This window comes from Sinocyclocheilus anshuiensis, unplaced genomic scaffold (assembly GCF_001515605.1).
Source record: "Sinocyclocheilus anshuiensis isolate Anshui unplaced genomic scaffold, SAMN03320099.WGS_v1.1 scaffold918, whole genome shotgun sequence".
In the NCBI taxonomy this organism is placed as follows: Eukaryota; Metazoa; Chordata; class Actinopteri; order Cypriniformes; family Cyprinidae; genus Sinocyclocheilus; species Sinocyclocheilus anshuiensis.
Window position 1 is genome coordinate 61,057 of NW_015540946.1, and position 15,348 is coordinate 76,404.

A 15,348-nucleotide genomic window follows, 5' to 3' on the forward strand; every position below is an offset into this window, starting at 1 on the left:
CCTACATACCCGAAATTCGGAGAAGGGTATAACTGCAGCCTGGAGATCTCCAAAATAGGGCGTGGCTTCCTCCCATTGACAGACAGGCACATGACATGCATGCACAATTTTTTCCCCCAATCCACTAAAGGTACAAACTCCGCCCCACAGCTGATTTTAAAGATTTTATTGGTTGTCAATTAAAGTGTTTATTTCCTACACTATGCTACAAAAAATGCTAACCCCTAAACCTACCCCACACTTGACCCTAACCTTAACCAGTGAAATTGACTGCACGGCGGGATTAGCGCTGAATAGCGTGGTAAAGAAAGTTGCAGTTCAGGAGATAAACGGTTAATAAGATAATGCGATATGAGATCGTTCTGTAACTCCCCAACTGGACCTCACCAGGTAATGGCACCTTTTTAGTTACACCCAGCGTCACTACCCCCTCCTACCCTGTAAATTTCGAGCCCCGGGATGCCCCCGTTGCTTAAAACAAAGCGATAGAGTAAAATCTTTCCCCTGCGCTGCGCTGGGATGGCTTGCGGGAGAGCTCGTGGGTGATTCCTGTTTATATCATTAAGCAGATGTTCAAACTCCAGTCCGAACACCACTGGCCACGAGCTTTGAGCTCTGCTCTCACGGAGCATATTTATTTATATAGCATTTTATTTTAGATGAACTAGAAACGATGTTTAATTTATGAAGTTTTATTTTGAAATGCAAGCAATATCAATTGGCTGAAGCCAGAGCCAATGGTGAAAGTATCTCCCCATTTTGGAGATCTCCGGTCTGCAGTTATATCTACTTGGACAGATCGGGAGAGAGGGGGCGGCGTTTTGTGTGATGTCGACCTGCGAATGCAGACACAATGGCTGGATTGCGTTTACATTACACTGAGATCCGATCACAATGCATCCTCGACTACCTCTGGACAAGGACACGCTCATCGGATAACACTCCAATCAAATACTTGTCTATTATGTGGACAACATGGACAACATCCGAATACAGGTCGCATGTTAATGCCAAGTGTAAACACAGCCAGAGTTAAGCCAGTCGGCGTGGTAGCCCAGGCTCACATAGTCATAGCCCACTATTGTTAAGCCGGTCGGCGTGGTAGCTAAGGCTCACATAGTCGTAGGTCACTATTGTTATACCGGTCGGCATGGTAGCCAAGGCTCACATAGTCCTAGGCCACTATTGTTAAGCCGGTCGGCGTGGTAGCCCAGGCACACATAGATAGTAATACATGCGGTTCACATGGCTATTCGGAGCAGCAGCAGTACAAATGTCTTGGCGATAGATCTGCTTTGTGGGGGATGTCTTCTCTTTCCTTGTCTGTTCATCTTCATGTCTGTGGATACATGCATGTCCACTGATGCAGCAGTTTATTCTTATATTCAGCGGCATGCATATATTGGCTTGTATTTTGTGTAATGTGTCTCCTGCTTTGTGGGGGGTTATTCACATGTGTTATATATACAACAGCAGTATTTCTTACATGCTTACAGCAGCATGTTGTGGATGTATTGGCAGTAGCAAGTCTCGGTACTTGCTCTGTCGCAACAGCAGCGTAGCAGATCTATTCCGCCAAGACCAAATACATTAACATTGTCATGTACATTACATGCCAATCCCTCTGAGAGTTGTCATGACTGAAACACTCATGACAACAATATTTTAACAATAAGGTAGTGATATGAGTGCCGTTCCCCACATAAATTATGTGGCAGGTTCTTCTGGCCAGTATGACTCATTTACTTAGAGAAACTGAAGCTTTTGCTGTGATTCCCTATTGTTTCCCTATAAAGTGTCGTTGGGGTGTGTGCCATATCTATGCACTGCACGTCTATGACATCAATAAACAGTTTCACTATAACACTGTAGTAGGGCTGTGCGATTTGGGTGAAAATATATTGACAAAATTATATCTCGATATTTTCTGGGATTTTATCGATAACGATAATTAGACGATATTTTGCTGAGTGTGTTATTGTGCTGAAATCTTAAGGACTACCGTGGACAGCTGACTCCTAAAGTTTTTGATATATTTCATATTCTGTGTAGTCAGTGTGAGTCCATCAGCCCTCAAAAACATTGTGACTTGGGGTGAAATATTGATAAAAATGCTTTTGATATACTGAAAACTACATACTCCACATAAGTGCTTAGTGTGCTCTGATTTTGCTCTCTCTCCAGTGTCTAAATGTGACTGCTACGTCGTCTTAAAGTTACCCACGGCCTGTGCCTGCTGCCATCGCACCAAAACTGTGAAAAACAGTGATGCACCAAAATGGAATGAAACCTTTCGTTTCAGAGTGCACAGCGGTGTCAAGGTGAGCAAATCGGCTTTGGACACTTGCAAGAAAACTCTTTTAATGGAAAATAATGTGCTTGCATTTATTACTGAGGGCTTTCTTAACTAAAACATTTCGTTGCAACTGTGCCTTGCCCTTCCAATCTCAGCTGACAGCATGAAGTGGTTCTCCACCCTTGCTCTTGAATAAGTGATGAATGACATGCTGGTTACGTCACTAACAGTCAAATGCTAGTATAACAGCAAAGTAATTCTATACAAATAAGAATAATTAATTATTATATAATTACTTAACTTAACTAATCATAATAATTATTCCCCAATGGCTACATTTGTTCCATTGCCCTGGGAAATAAGAAATAATTCAACAGTTTTTTGGTTGTTGTTGCATATTATCAGAACTGCTGCCATATTATAGGCCAGGATTTTATAATGATTTTATTTGGTTGTTTTGCTTTTCTAAAGTAATTAATACTTTATGAATTTGAGTAAAAGTGCTTGGTTGTGACGTGATATGATAGGTTTGCAAAGCAGAATTTTGACCTTATATTTGAGTCCTCTAGTGTAGAGCAAGAGAAAGCATTTGAGCTAAAATAAACTCACCACTATGTTATTGTCTCTTCAGAACATTCTGGAATTCCACATATTTGATGCTGACAAGTTAACGAAAGATGACTACTGCTCCACCATCCTATTCGACATCAGTAACCTCACACCTGGACAAAAGCAAACAAAATGCTTCATTACAGATGATAAGGTATATCATTTGATGATCAAACAATCATTTTATTTTATTTGTACAAAGTCTTTGAAGTGGAAGGGTTTTGTGTACAATACTTTACATGTGTATGAAAGTCAAGCATTACAAATGTAGATTTAGTCCCAACCATCTTTTTGATTATTATATACTATTTTTCCAGAAAAAGAGTGAGCTGTGGGTGGAGTTTGAGTTGACTGTGAGGTGAGTGAGATAACAATTGAAAACAATAATGGTGGCGTTATTAACCACATAGTGAACATAAGTGATCGTCTTCCTCTTTATGAAAAAATCATCACTATTACTTTAGTCTGAACTAATGTCATTTTATCTGTTCCTTTTCTTTTTCAAGCTCTGAGAAGCCTGAACCATACTTCTCAAATGGAGTTCTGATGGTAAGAGTTTTGATGCATTAAAAAGAACAGGTTATAAATGATCATGATATTCATGTAATATTATATTTAGTATAACCTCAGATACAGCTAAACCCACTTACACGTAGATGTACATAATGTATTCAGTAAAAACCTTTATATGCTTCTTTCATTTGATAAATCTCACAACATTTTTATGACTGTAAAAATCTTAAGCCGACAAGGAACAAGTTCAGGTTTCCATAAAACAAAACTAACTGTGCTTTTTGGAAACATTTGTTGAACTAAGTAGTACTCTGAGTTTTTCTCCTAATTTTTAGGCAGGTCCATTCTGTGCACTGGATGTGAAGGTGGAAAAATGTCTAAAGACTAATGGTAATTTTTTAATTTAAACATTTTTAAATTTTTTAAATAGAAGAACACTGGATTATTATTATTCTATCCGTACATGTCAACTTTTAACTAACCTCAATCAGATATTTAAATTTATATGAGGCTTCAAAATAACCACTGAAAGCTTGAGAAAATTGTATTTGTAAAATTATATAAGTGATAATTCTATTCCATAAGCATAATTAACAGTAAATATACTGAAACAAAAATAAAAGTTTTAGATTTTATATACATGACTTTGTTCAATTTTAAAGGTGCTGCATTAAGAACGGTGCAAAAATGTGATATGTTTCTGTGTTTACCTCAGCCGAGAAGGACATGATGTTAAAACTGCAAGGCGCATATAAGGAAGACTGTTTGATCCCAGGCTCTGAGGAAAACCCCAGCTGCTCACAGACTATTCGCTACTACATAAACCGAGACCTGGAGACTGAGTTTAGTCTCATCCCACCAAAAGTGTGTCATTGATTAAACTGATTTCTTACCTAATCAATTTATCAAGCATGCATATCACTGTCAGCTGAGAGTGTGTGATGCTTGTTTATTTGTTTGCATGTTTGTTGCTTGTCCAGGCTGGGGCAGAAGTGGACGGGATAAATCCAAAGACTGCAGACATTCTGTCATCAGTCCCTATGAAACCATTACCAGCCAAACCACAGATTAAACTCTGCATGCCTGTTGGACAGGTGGGTACTGATAAAAATCAAATTTGAATGGTATACATATATTTCTTCCAAAATAAAAATAAAATCCATCAACTAACTGGAATAATGCACTCTTTTAGGGTGAAGTGGATCTGCAACTAAGCACAGAGGGCCGGTAAACAATTTGAATGGCTTATCTCTAATTAGTTCAGGAACAGTTTAAAGAAACTACTTTGGCATGTAATCCATCAGCCAAACCTGAATTATTTTAATTGTGTAATTGATCGTAGTTAAATGAGACCAAGCACTGTAAACCAGTCAGATTCCATTCATCTCTCAAAATAATCGTGTGTGTGTGTGTGTTTTGAAGCTCTGACGAAAAGTTGGCTGTGCGTCTGGATTTTGATATTCCAATGGAAGAAAATAATTTTCTGGTGAAGAGACAAAACGTCGTGTCACAAGCTCTTCAGAAAGCTTTGAATCTCAGCTCTGCACCTGAACCCAGCAAGGCAAGAAAACAAACACAAACTTGAGTATTTGCACATTCAACAGACACACTTCCTGGCAGTGTCACCTGACATGCAGTTTTACTATTGTTCCCATCAATTTTAATTTAATTGATATAAAAATGTTAATTTAATGTATTTATTTATATTTTAATAATTTCATTTATGCAACACAGAAATATGCTATTTTCTGTAAATGTGTGAGAATTCCAATACATTATGTAGAAGAATAACAAAATAAATGGCAAAACTATCGCAATGCAAACCAGTGTTTATGATTGCAACAATACATTAAAATAAGGATAAGAAATACCAGTTTGCAATATCAACCATTGTAACAGGCTGTACAGCTAAAAATAACTGGAAGCAGATAACACTAAGCTTTGCAAATTTAACTTTCAAATTGCCCTCAGGTCTTACGATAAAAATAAGGTGGATATGGCATGTCTTGTTCTGACGCTTGTTTGATTAATTGATGAAAAATATATACTTATAAGATTGATGTGACTTCTCAGGTCCCATTGGTGGCTGTGGTGTGTTCTGGCGGTGGGACCAGAGCGATGTGTGGCACATTTGGAGGCCTAAGAGCTCTGCAGAAACTCCAGCTTCTTGATACAGTCAGCTACATCACAGGGATTTCTGGCTCCACCTGGTGAGTATAAGGAGCACTACAGACCTGTCCATTTCCAAATCAGTGCTTCATCAGGCTTTGCTTCAAAACCCAGATTTTACATCAGATATGTCATTAAACATCAAACTTTCTTTCATTGTCACATAGGACTATGGCTTCTCTTTATGGTGATGCTAACTGGTCAAACAATGACCTAAATGGGGTTATGGAGTCTGTAAAGAAGGAGATCTCTAAAAGTGTGTTCAGTATATTTTCCCTTGAGCAGCTGCGGCACTACAAAGAGAAGATGGAAGAGAGAGAGAAAGAAGGACACCTAGTATCTCTTGTCGATATGTGGGGTCTGGCTATAGAATACCTCATCCAAGGGAAGGTACGGAATACCCTTGACAGCCCAGAGACAAAATACATTTTAAACATAAATAAATGCAGATAAGTTTCTCAATCAGAAACTTTATAAATTCTTTTTTTTACTCAGAAACAAATGGGAACACTATCTGACCAGCAGATGGCACTATCAAAGGGCCAGAACCCTCTTCCCATCTACACAGCTCTCAACATGAAGAATGGCAAGACAGGATGTACCATAGAGACTGGTAAGAATTGATTTGAATTTACTTAGGCTGGTTTAATTTGCCTGCTACTTCCTGTCTTACAAGATAAAGGTCCATTATGGTTAATAAGTTAATTATGTTTGTTCCTCAACGGATCAATTGTAGCTCTCTGTATTGAGAGCAACTAAAAGTGCTTACTGTAGATATGTTTCTCTTTGTTCTTTTCTCATTCAGAATGGTGCGAGTTCACCCCATATGAGGTGGGATTTACCAAGTATGGTGTCTTCATACCTGCACAGACATTTGGGAGTGAATATTACCTCGGCCACATTGTCAAGAAACTCCCAGAATCTGGAATTTACACTCTATTGGGTAAATATATTTAAATACTCCAAAGGTTGATGAATTAATTTTAAGTTAAATATAATGACTGGCAGTTGTATTCATATTAGTCAAAATGTGTTGTGTTTGCAGGAATATGGAGCAGTGTTTTCTCCCTGAGTCTGACTCAGCTTTGGAGTGTTGTCACTGGAGTGATCCCATCCTGGGCCAGCAAGATTGGGGAAGAAGTGAACCAGACGGGTAAGAGAAAGGCCGGGACAATGAGTAAGACTACCTGAGCAAATACTTTGTGCAGCTTCTCATATATTTTGGTGCCTTTCAGCTTTATCGCAAGTACCTTTTGTAAAGTATAGAAGTATGCTAAATTGTATTGAATGTGCACTATTTAATAGTGCAAATCAATACAATACAAAACAACTATACTTGCAGATAACATAAGATTAATTACATAAAAGAGCACTTAAAGGGTTAGTTCACCCAAACATTTAAATTAGCCCATAAATTACTCACCCTGAAGTCATCCTAGGTGTATATGACTTTCTTCTTTCAGACGAATCCAGTCGGAGTTATATTAAAAATTGTCTTTGATCTTTCAAGCTCTATCGTTGTACTCAGCGGGAGTATCCTTAAAGAGAGTACACTTTCATAACACACTTAAGTACACTGATTTTTGTAATGATCTCAAATTAAATGTTTTACTTTACATTTTAAATCATTATTTTTTTAATATTCTTTTGTCATGCTTTAAATAAGTACAACTGTTTTGATGTGTTGACTAACAAGTACATGTAAAATACTTGATTATTTTAAATGTGGTGTTATTTGATATTACAATTAATATAATTTAAATGTACTAAATTTGAACATGATCATTGTGTAAATATATATATTTAAATACATGACAAGTGTCAGTAGAAATTACATTAAAGTATATTTTAATTTGTCATAAATGCTTGTCAGTACATTTGGGAGTACACTTATCCATATTTCAAAGACAACAGTAGAAATAAAATGATAAAACATGCAATCGAGTGTCTAAAAACATTAGTACCTTAAGGGTACATATTACTACTCTAAGATACTAATCAGAATAAAAGCAAGTTAAACATTTTTCTCAGTTTTTCAAAAAGTGAAAACTACTCCGACTGAGTGAATACTGTGTAATCACAGCTTTACCAGCTATGATTACAATTTTGTGATGGAAAATATTCTGTTATATGTTCAAATTTGTTTAATCTATTTGCCAACAATGAAAACAAGTTATCCTTTATCTGTAGACACAGATGACAAACCATCAACGTCAGACACACTTCAGGTCAGCCCTATGTCTGATTTGGCAAAAAAGCTGAGCAACTTTCTGACCTGCCGCCCCATTATCAGCCAAGTGTTCAACTTCCTTAGAGGCTTCCACCTGCACAGGAACTACAGTGAGAACTGTGACTTCACCACATGGAAAGGTCAGAACATCATTTATGCTGTCAAGTTTAGCCTAATTAGTACAATTCCTCTCTCGAATCAGTTTCATCAACCTGGGAAAGGATTAATTATAAAGTAGACTTTCTGCAGACACGCATCCAGATGCCTTCCCAAACTCCCTGACACCAGCAGACGCCACACTTGGCCTGGTGGATACTGCTTTTGTCATCAAGTCAGGATTCCCTCCTGTGTTATGCTGTAACAGACGTGCGGACGTCATTCTGTCCCTGAACTACGCTTGGGACCCGGACCACTTCAAGGTGAGGAAGACCACAAAGATAATGTCAGATTACGAGGAGAATAGGATTAAATGTGATTCTGTTGTTTCTGTTTGTGTCCAATAGGTTATTAAGCAAACTCAGGAGTACTGCGCTGAACGCAAGATTCCGTTTCCAAAGATCGATTATAAGAAGTTGGAGTCCGAGCCGATTAGGGAAGTTTATGTGTTTGAGGATAAAGAGAATCCAGATGTTCCCATAGTGATCCACTTTCCCTTGGTCAATGTCTCATTCAAGCAGTTCAAGTCTCCTGGTGAGTACCGCCATCTGTAACCTGTAAGTTGGTGTTACTAAAGGGATAGTTCACCCCAAAATTAAAATTCTAGCATCATTTACTCACCAAAAAGTACATTTGAGAAATTTTTGCAGTGATAGTCAATGGGATCCAAAACAGTGGACCCTATTGACTTTCATTGAGGCATTTTCATCTTCTGTGACCTGCAGAAGAAATAGTCATACAGGTTTTGAATGTCATAAGAGTGCATAAATGTTGGCAAATAATTTTCATTTTTGGTTGAACTATTGCTTTAAGAATCTTAGACATTCTCCTTTTGCATGAAGATATACAGTAGATTACAAGGTGTATTTATATTAACTAATTGTGTGTGTTTGTGTGGCAGGAGTGAAGAGAGAGGGTAAGGCGGAGCTGGAGGAAGGAGATTTTGATATTGACTTCACTAGTATGTTCTGTCCATTCGCCACTCACAACCTTACATACCAACCTGAGGATTTCCAGAAGCTGACCAACCTCACCACCTACAACATTCTGAACAACACAGATGTCATTTTAAACACGCTGAACAAAGCACTGAAGAGAAACCTGGAGAGAATTCCTCTCACAAAGGTGTCAAAATTCTGATTTGATGTTGAGAAGTTAAAGCTGACAGCAGGAGCAACTGGAGAGTGATTTTTGTCTATATTTTACTTCACCCAAAAATGTCATCGTTCATCACCCTCATATTGTTCCAAAACTGTGCGATTTCCTTTTTTTCTGTAGATCAGTGTTAATACAATCTACTCTTAAAAACAAAAGACCAGGAACTGTCAAGCTCACTAAATGACATACAGCATAATACAAAAGTCCATAACAGTAGTCCAAATGATGCCATACTTGCCATTTCCACGTGTTTTGAAGTCATAAGATAGCTTTGTCTGAAGGACAGCCCAACATTCAAGTTCATAAAAGTATTCACCAAAATCCGTCTCCTCTGTCATAGCTCTCTGATCTCATTGGTGTTATTTCAGTATACGTATATTCTAAATTGGATAAATATGAATGAATAAATGATATAAATCACAGATTTTTGGTGAAATTTTTTTCACAACATTTGTTATTTAACTAGAGATTTTATATTTGTAGTTAAACGGATGTTAAATGTGTGCACTACTGTTCAAAAGTTTGGAGATTAAACAAAACCTCACTTATGCTCACCAAACTGCGTTTATTTTATATTTTCGAATATAATTAAAAATAGCTGTTTTCTACTTTAATATACTTTTCTACAATAATTTTTTGTCATTTCAACTCACTTTTCTTAAACAGTAATTAAAGTTTTTAAAAAAAGTGCAATAAACTTACTTGGTTGTCGTAACCTTGTTGGTTTTAATGTTGGCACTACTTTTTTATTATTAAAAAAAAATAAGGCAGCTATTTTCAACAACAAAAACATTTTTAGTAGTTTAAGACCACCACTATGGCAACCAAAACAAATACAGATTTATTAAAAGATTAATGTTATTTTATTTGCAGACATCACTAGTGTACAATGATTTCTGATTGGCTAATTAAACACAAAATTTGTATTCCAAATACATGGCAGTTTCTTCTGGCCATGATTCATTTAGTTGGAGAGAGCGTTTTTATTTTATTTTATTTTTTTCTATGATTCCCAGTTGTTTTCCTATAGAGTGTGTCACGGCCAGCTCGTTCCCGACCGTCACATAAAGAGGTCCACACATACAAAACGAGTTGTTTGACTTGCAAGATTATTTATTCGGCAGAAAAGGATCTGTTACAAACACAGTGTCTAGGGATTTCAATAAAGAAAAGAATATCAGTCCAATGGGCAAGAAATGTTGATAAATAGTAACCAACAAGAAAGCAAGTTGGGAGCAAGTGACTCCTCGGAAGAACTGGGTTCTCCCAGAGGAAGTCCTGTTGGATGGTTCAGCCAAACATTTATACTCTCCACCCATGAGTTTTCCAATTAACAGTGACGTCACATTTTGATGTTATCCTGCCACCATCAAAATATACCTCAAAATGTTGTACCGCTAGTACAAGGGCAAGGGCTTCCTTTTCAATAGTGGAGTAAACCTGCTGATGACGGTTGAACTTCTTTGAAAAATAACTAACAGGATGTTCAACTCCGTTTGAATCTTCTTGCACGAGAACAGCGCCTGCTCCGCAAGCGCTAGCATCAATTTCAAGACTAAAAGACTTCTCGAAATTTGGAGCGTTCAAAATAGGGGCATTTGCCAATAAAGCTTTACAATTTTCGAAAACTTGCTGACATGTCTCAGACCACTGAAAAACAACCTTCGGGCTCAATAAATCAGTCAAAGGAGAAACCACGCTGGCAAAATTCTGGCAAAAACTCCGATAATAACCTACCATTCCGAGAAATCTACGTAACTCACGTCGGTTGGTAGGAATAGGAAAACTACATATGGCTTTTACTTTAGCACCAATGGGGTATACGTGACCGTTTCCAACGATTTTACCCAAGTATGTAACAGTCGCTTTTCACAAGCGCTAGCATCAATTTCAAGGCTAAAAGACTTCTCGAAATTTGGAGCGTTCAAAATAGGGGCATTTGCCAATAAAGCTTTACAATTTTCGAAAGCTTGCTGACATGTCTCAGACCACTGAAAAACAACCTTCGGGCTCAATAAATCAGTCAAAGGAGAAACCACGCTGGCAAAATTCTGGCAAAAACTCCGATAATAACCTACCATTCCGAGAAATCTACGTAACTCACGTCGGTTGGTAGGAATAGGAAAACTACATATGGCTTCTACTTTAGCACCAATGGGGTATACATGACCGTTTCCAACGATTTTACCCAAGTATGTAACAGTCGCTTTTCCAAACTCAGACTTAGCAAGGTTGATGGTCAAATTAGCCTCCGCTAGACGAAAAAATAAGTCTTTTATTTGGTTAAGATGTTCAGACCAGGAAGAACTGTACAAGACGACGTCATCAAGATATGCCTCACATCCGGACATTCCATACAATATACGATTCACCAAACGTTGGAAAGTAGCAGGGGCATTTCGGACCCCAAAAGGCATTACCGTATACTGCAGGAAGGCATCAGGGGTAACGAATGCAGATAACTCTTTTGCTCGGGCAGTTAAAGGCACCTGCCAATACCCCTTCAGAAGGTCAAACTTACTCACATATTGGGCAGAGCCAACATGATCGACACAGTCGTCAATACGAGGTAAAGGGAAACAGTCGGGTTTGGTTAAAGAATTAAGTTTTCGATAATCGGTGCAAAATCGATATGATCCATCTGATTTGTTCACTAAAACACAGGGGGAGCTCCATGAACTAAAACTAGATTCAGCCAATCTGTGACTAAGTAAATAGTTCACCTCTCGCTGTAATAATTTTACTGGATTGACCCTATAAGCGCTGTGCTTAATGGGAGAGGAAGTTCCTACATCAATGTCATATTCAATGACAGAGGTACGACCAGGAACATCAAGGAAGAGTGAAGGAAAGGACATTACTAACGCAATAATGTCATTTCTTTCTTTCTCGTCCAAATAAGACAAATGACAGGGCAAATCGGCAAGAATTTTAGAGTTGTTAAGTCGTCCATCTACTTTTTCCTGAGAAAGAAGATTCCCATCCTCGTCAAAATTCCTGGAAGCATCACCACTTATACTGCAAAAAGGAGGAAAAGGAACCACTGACTGTTGTTCTAGATTAGAAGGATCACATGGTGTCACGACACCAACAGAAGCAGAACTTCCCGGAGCAACATAGAATTTTAACAAATTAATGTGACAAACCTGAACTTTCCTCCGACGATAAGGAGTATTCAACAGATAATTATTATCTGAAAGACGCTTAGCTATACTATAAGGCCCAGTAAATTTGGCTTCAAACGGGTTAGTAGGAAGAGGTAATAAAGCCAATACCTGATCACCCACCTGAAAACTCCTAAACTTAGCCTTCCTATCAAAAAGCCGTTGCATTTTTGTTTGCGACTTACCCAACTTCTTTTTAGCTATAGCCCGTGCCTCATAAAGCCTGCGGCGAAACCCACCAACATAGTCCGCAATACTTTCTGGAGGTTTAGTAGTACGCCATTCACCAGCTAAACAGCAGTAGGTCCTCGTACTGAATGACAAAACACTAAGTCATTTGGACTAAAGCCTTGTATACTTTATTTGGACTATACTTTCTTGGGTTACTTCACGTATAGCCAGTAACATCCATGGTAGACCCTCTTCCCAATCCGCATCAAGTTCCACACAGTATGACCTTAAGATAGACTTCAAGGTTTGATGAAACCTTTCAAGAGCCCCCTGACTCTGTGGATGGTAAGCACTAGAAACATTGTGGGTGACTCCAAGTTGACGCAAGGCTTTTGAAAACTGTGTCGACATAAAATTTAAACCCTGCGAAGACATCTTCGTTCTAACACACACCTATGCGACAACAAACAAACAACTCACGCAAGCGAGATGAGTTTACTAGAACTACACTTCCCATAAGTCACTGCTTCAAAAAGGAACTACGTCAGTCTGTTACGTAACCTACTCATTCACAAAACTTCAAAGACTTACCACAAGTCAAAACATTGTAGGTTCGCGGGAAAGAAAAGAACGCACTAAAAAAAAAACACAAACGTATCTATTTACAAATTTTGCTGAATAGGTTCACCTCCGTGAACTGAGACACTCCAGCTCCTATCTGAAAGAAAACACTAACTAATTCCTATCTAGTCTTCGAGGATGTACCGGACTCGGGGCGACATTAAACGCTAAACTCAGTGACGATCAGTCAAACTGAAAGTCCGAAAGCGTACCCCCGACAGAGAATTAAATCTCCACCCAGAATAACCCTCACAAACAAAAAAAGACAAAATAATAAACAAAACAACAACCAGTGTTCCGTCGGAAGGATTGTATACACAACCCAGCTGGACACACTCTTCCTAACCGGAGTTCTCATTCAAAAAGGTGACCATTCACAAAAATAATCACATAGCTACTCACCAACATTTCCTACTCCAAAGGATCCCGGACGAGCCCCCAATTTATGTCATGGCCAGCTCGTTCCCGACCATCACATAAAGAGGTCCACACATACAAAACGAGTTGTTTGACTTGCAAGATTATTTATTCGGTAGAAAAGGATCTGTTACAAACACAGTGTCTAGGGATTTCAATAAAGAAAAGAATATCAGTCCAATGGGCAAGAAATGTTGATAAATAGTAACCAACAAGAGAACAAGTTGGGAGCAAGTGACTCCTCGGAAGAACTGGGTTCTCCCAGAGGAAGTCCTGTTGGACCGTTCAGCCAAACATTTATACTCTCCACCCATGAATTATCCAATTAACAGTGACGTCACATTTTGATGTTATCCTGCCACCATCAGGTAAAGAAGGAAAAGACGGGGTCATAACAAGTGTCATCGGGTGCCATAAGCACTGCCTGTCTATGATATCAATAAATCGTTTCAGTATAACACTGTAGGATCCTAGAATCTTCCCTTTATAGGGGCATGAATGAATGTCAACTTTACAAACAAACCATACTAAAGAAAGCATCAACAGCCAATAAATTAATGTGTTACTAAAGATTTTGATAAAGAGCATTCTTGTGGAGTTGAATGATAGGGCCTTATCTCGTAATCCAAATATGATTCTATGAGTTTCTACCCCCAAAACCCGCCTGCTCTGGATCTGATGTGAATATAGATGTGCTGATTCCATATGCAGATTATTAGATTATCATTCTGTCGTCAAGAAAATTTTATTTTATAACTTTTTTCCTTGCATTGTATGGGAGCATTTCATGTACATACATAATTTTCTGATAAGCAAAAACATGCATAAGGTTTACAAGGAAACAATGCAACGTTAATGTTTATAATGGCTACATTTTCTCAGATTAGACCTTGAATCAGAAGGAATGTAATGATTACAGTGCATGTGAATGAAAGAGGGCGAGGCTGGTATTTATGAGCATGGGAGGGTTTTCATAAACACACTTATAATATAACTGAAATCTTAGTTTTTTTTTTAAAGTATTATAAGCCTTCAAGGTGTGTCACCTTCATTTTCATAATCAAAGACAGCTCACATCAAACGCAATGTATGTAATGTTGGCATGTAGCCATTGATTTATTTTAGCAAGCTGTGTTTCTCATTTCAACATTATAGAGATGGAGGATGATTGCAAACAGAGGGAGGAGGATTTTTGATTCCACCCTCACCACTTTAAACACCTGTTGTATCAGGGTGCGAAGGGCTGGAGATAAACAAGTTTCACAGGTTTTCTGTGTTATGTTTCACTTTGACTAGTGAGATCTTCATTTCATCTTTTGGTTTTGAGACTTCACTGTAAGCCTGCTGAGGAGAAAACAACAATGCTGAAGGTACCTTCGCTCACAGATATTTGACTCTGATGAATTAACCTACTTGTTTTGTAGCATTGCTATTTTAGCTCAAAACCACAAATAGCAGCTTTGTGAACAAGCCTAGGGAGCTTGATCAAGGATCCGTTATGACAGTGATTCCCAACCAGGGATAATAAGTTCTTGGGAGTACTTGGAAATATTTTGTTTTTTGTTTGATAAGCAAAAATAATGAAACTCTCTCTTTTTTTGTACTTAATGCGTTAACTTATTCAGCTCCTTTTTAGAAAGACGAAGAGAGTTGGGTTTGGCAATTTATTTGGACACATTTATTTTTAGTTTAATTTGATGAATTTGAGAATTTGTGATTAAAAAAAGGAAGAGCAGAATATTTGAAGTTAAATTTAAAATTTACATTTTTTTATGAAAAACAGTACACTGAAATTTATTTTCAAAGATTTTAAAATTTTTAAATGTTCTTCTATATTATATATA

General features: G+C 37.8%; 1 protein-coding gene across 1 annotated transcript in view; it reads left to right on the forward strand.

The window, feature by feature from the left end:
* LOC107689769 (cytosolic phospholipase A2 zeta-like) overlaps positions 1–9,417 on the forward strand; it is a 30,062-nt gene extending 20,645 nt beyond the window's left edge. The window contains exons 12-20 of the mRNA XM_016487912.1: positions 5,492–5,628; positions 5,755–5,977; positions 6,083–6,200; positions 6,393–6,530; positions 6,633–6,740; positions 7,778–7,957; positions 8,067–8,236; positions 8,321–8,507; positions 8,875–9,417. Coding sequence (XP_016343398.1) covers positions 5,492–5,628; positions 5,755–5,977; positions 6,083–6,200; positions 6,393–6,530; positions 6,633–6,740; positions 7,778–7,957; positions 8,067–8,236; positions 8,321–8,507; positions 8,875–9,113 — 1,500 coding nt within the window. The 3' untranslated portion in view covers positions 9,114–9,417. The remainder of the gene's footprint in view (positions 1–5,491; positions 5,629–5,754; positions 5,978–6,082; positions 6,201–6,392; positions 6,531–6,632; positions 6,741–7,777; positions 7,958–8,066; positions 8,237–8,320; positions 8,508–8,874) is intronic.
* Positions 9,418–15,348: the final 5,931 nt, after the last annotated feature.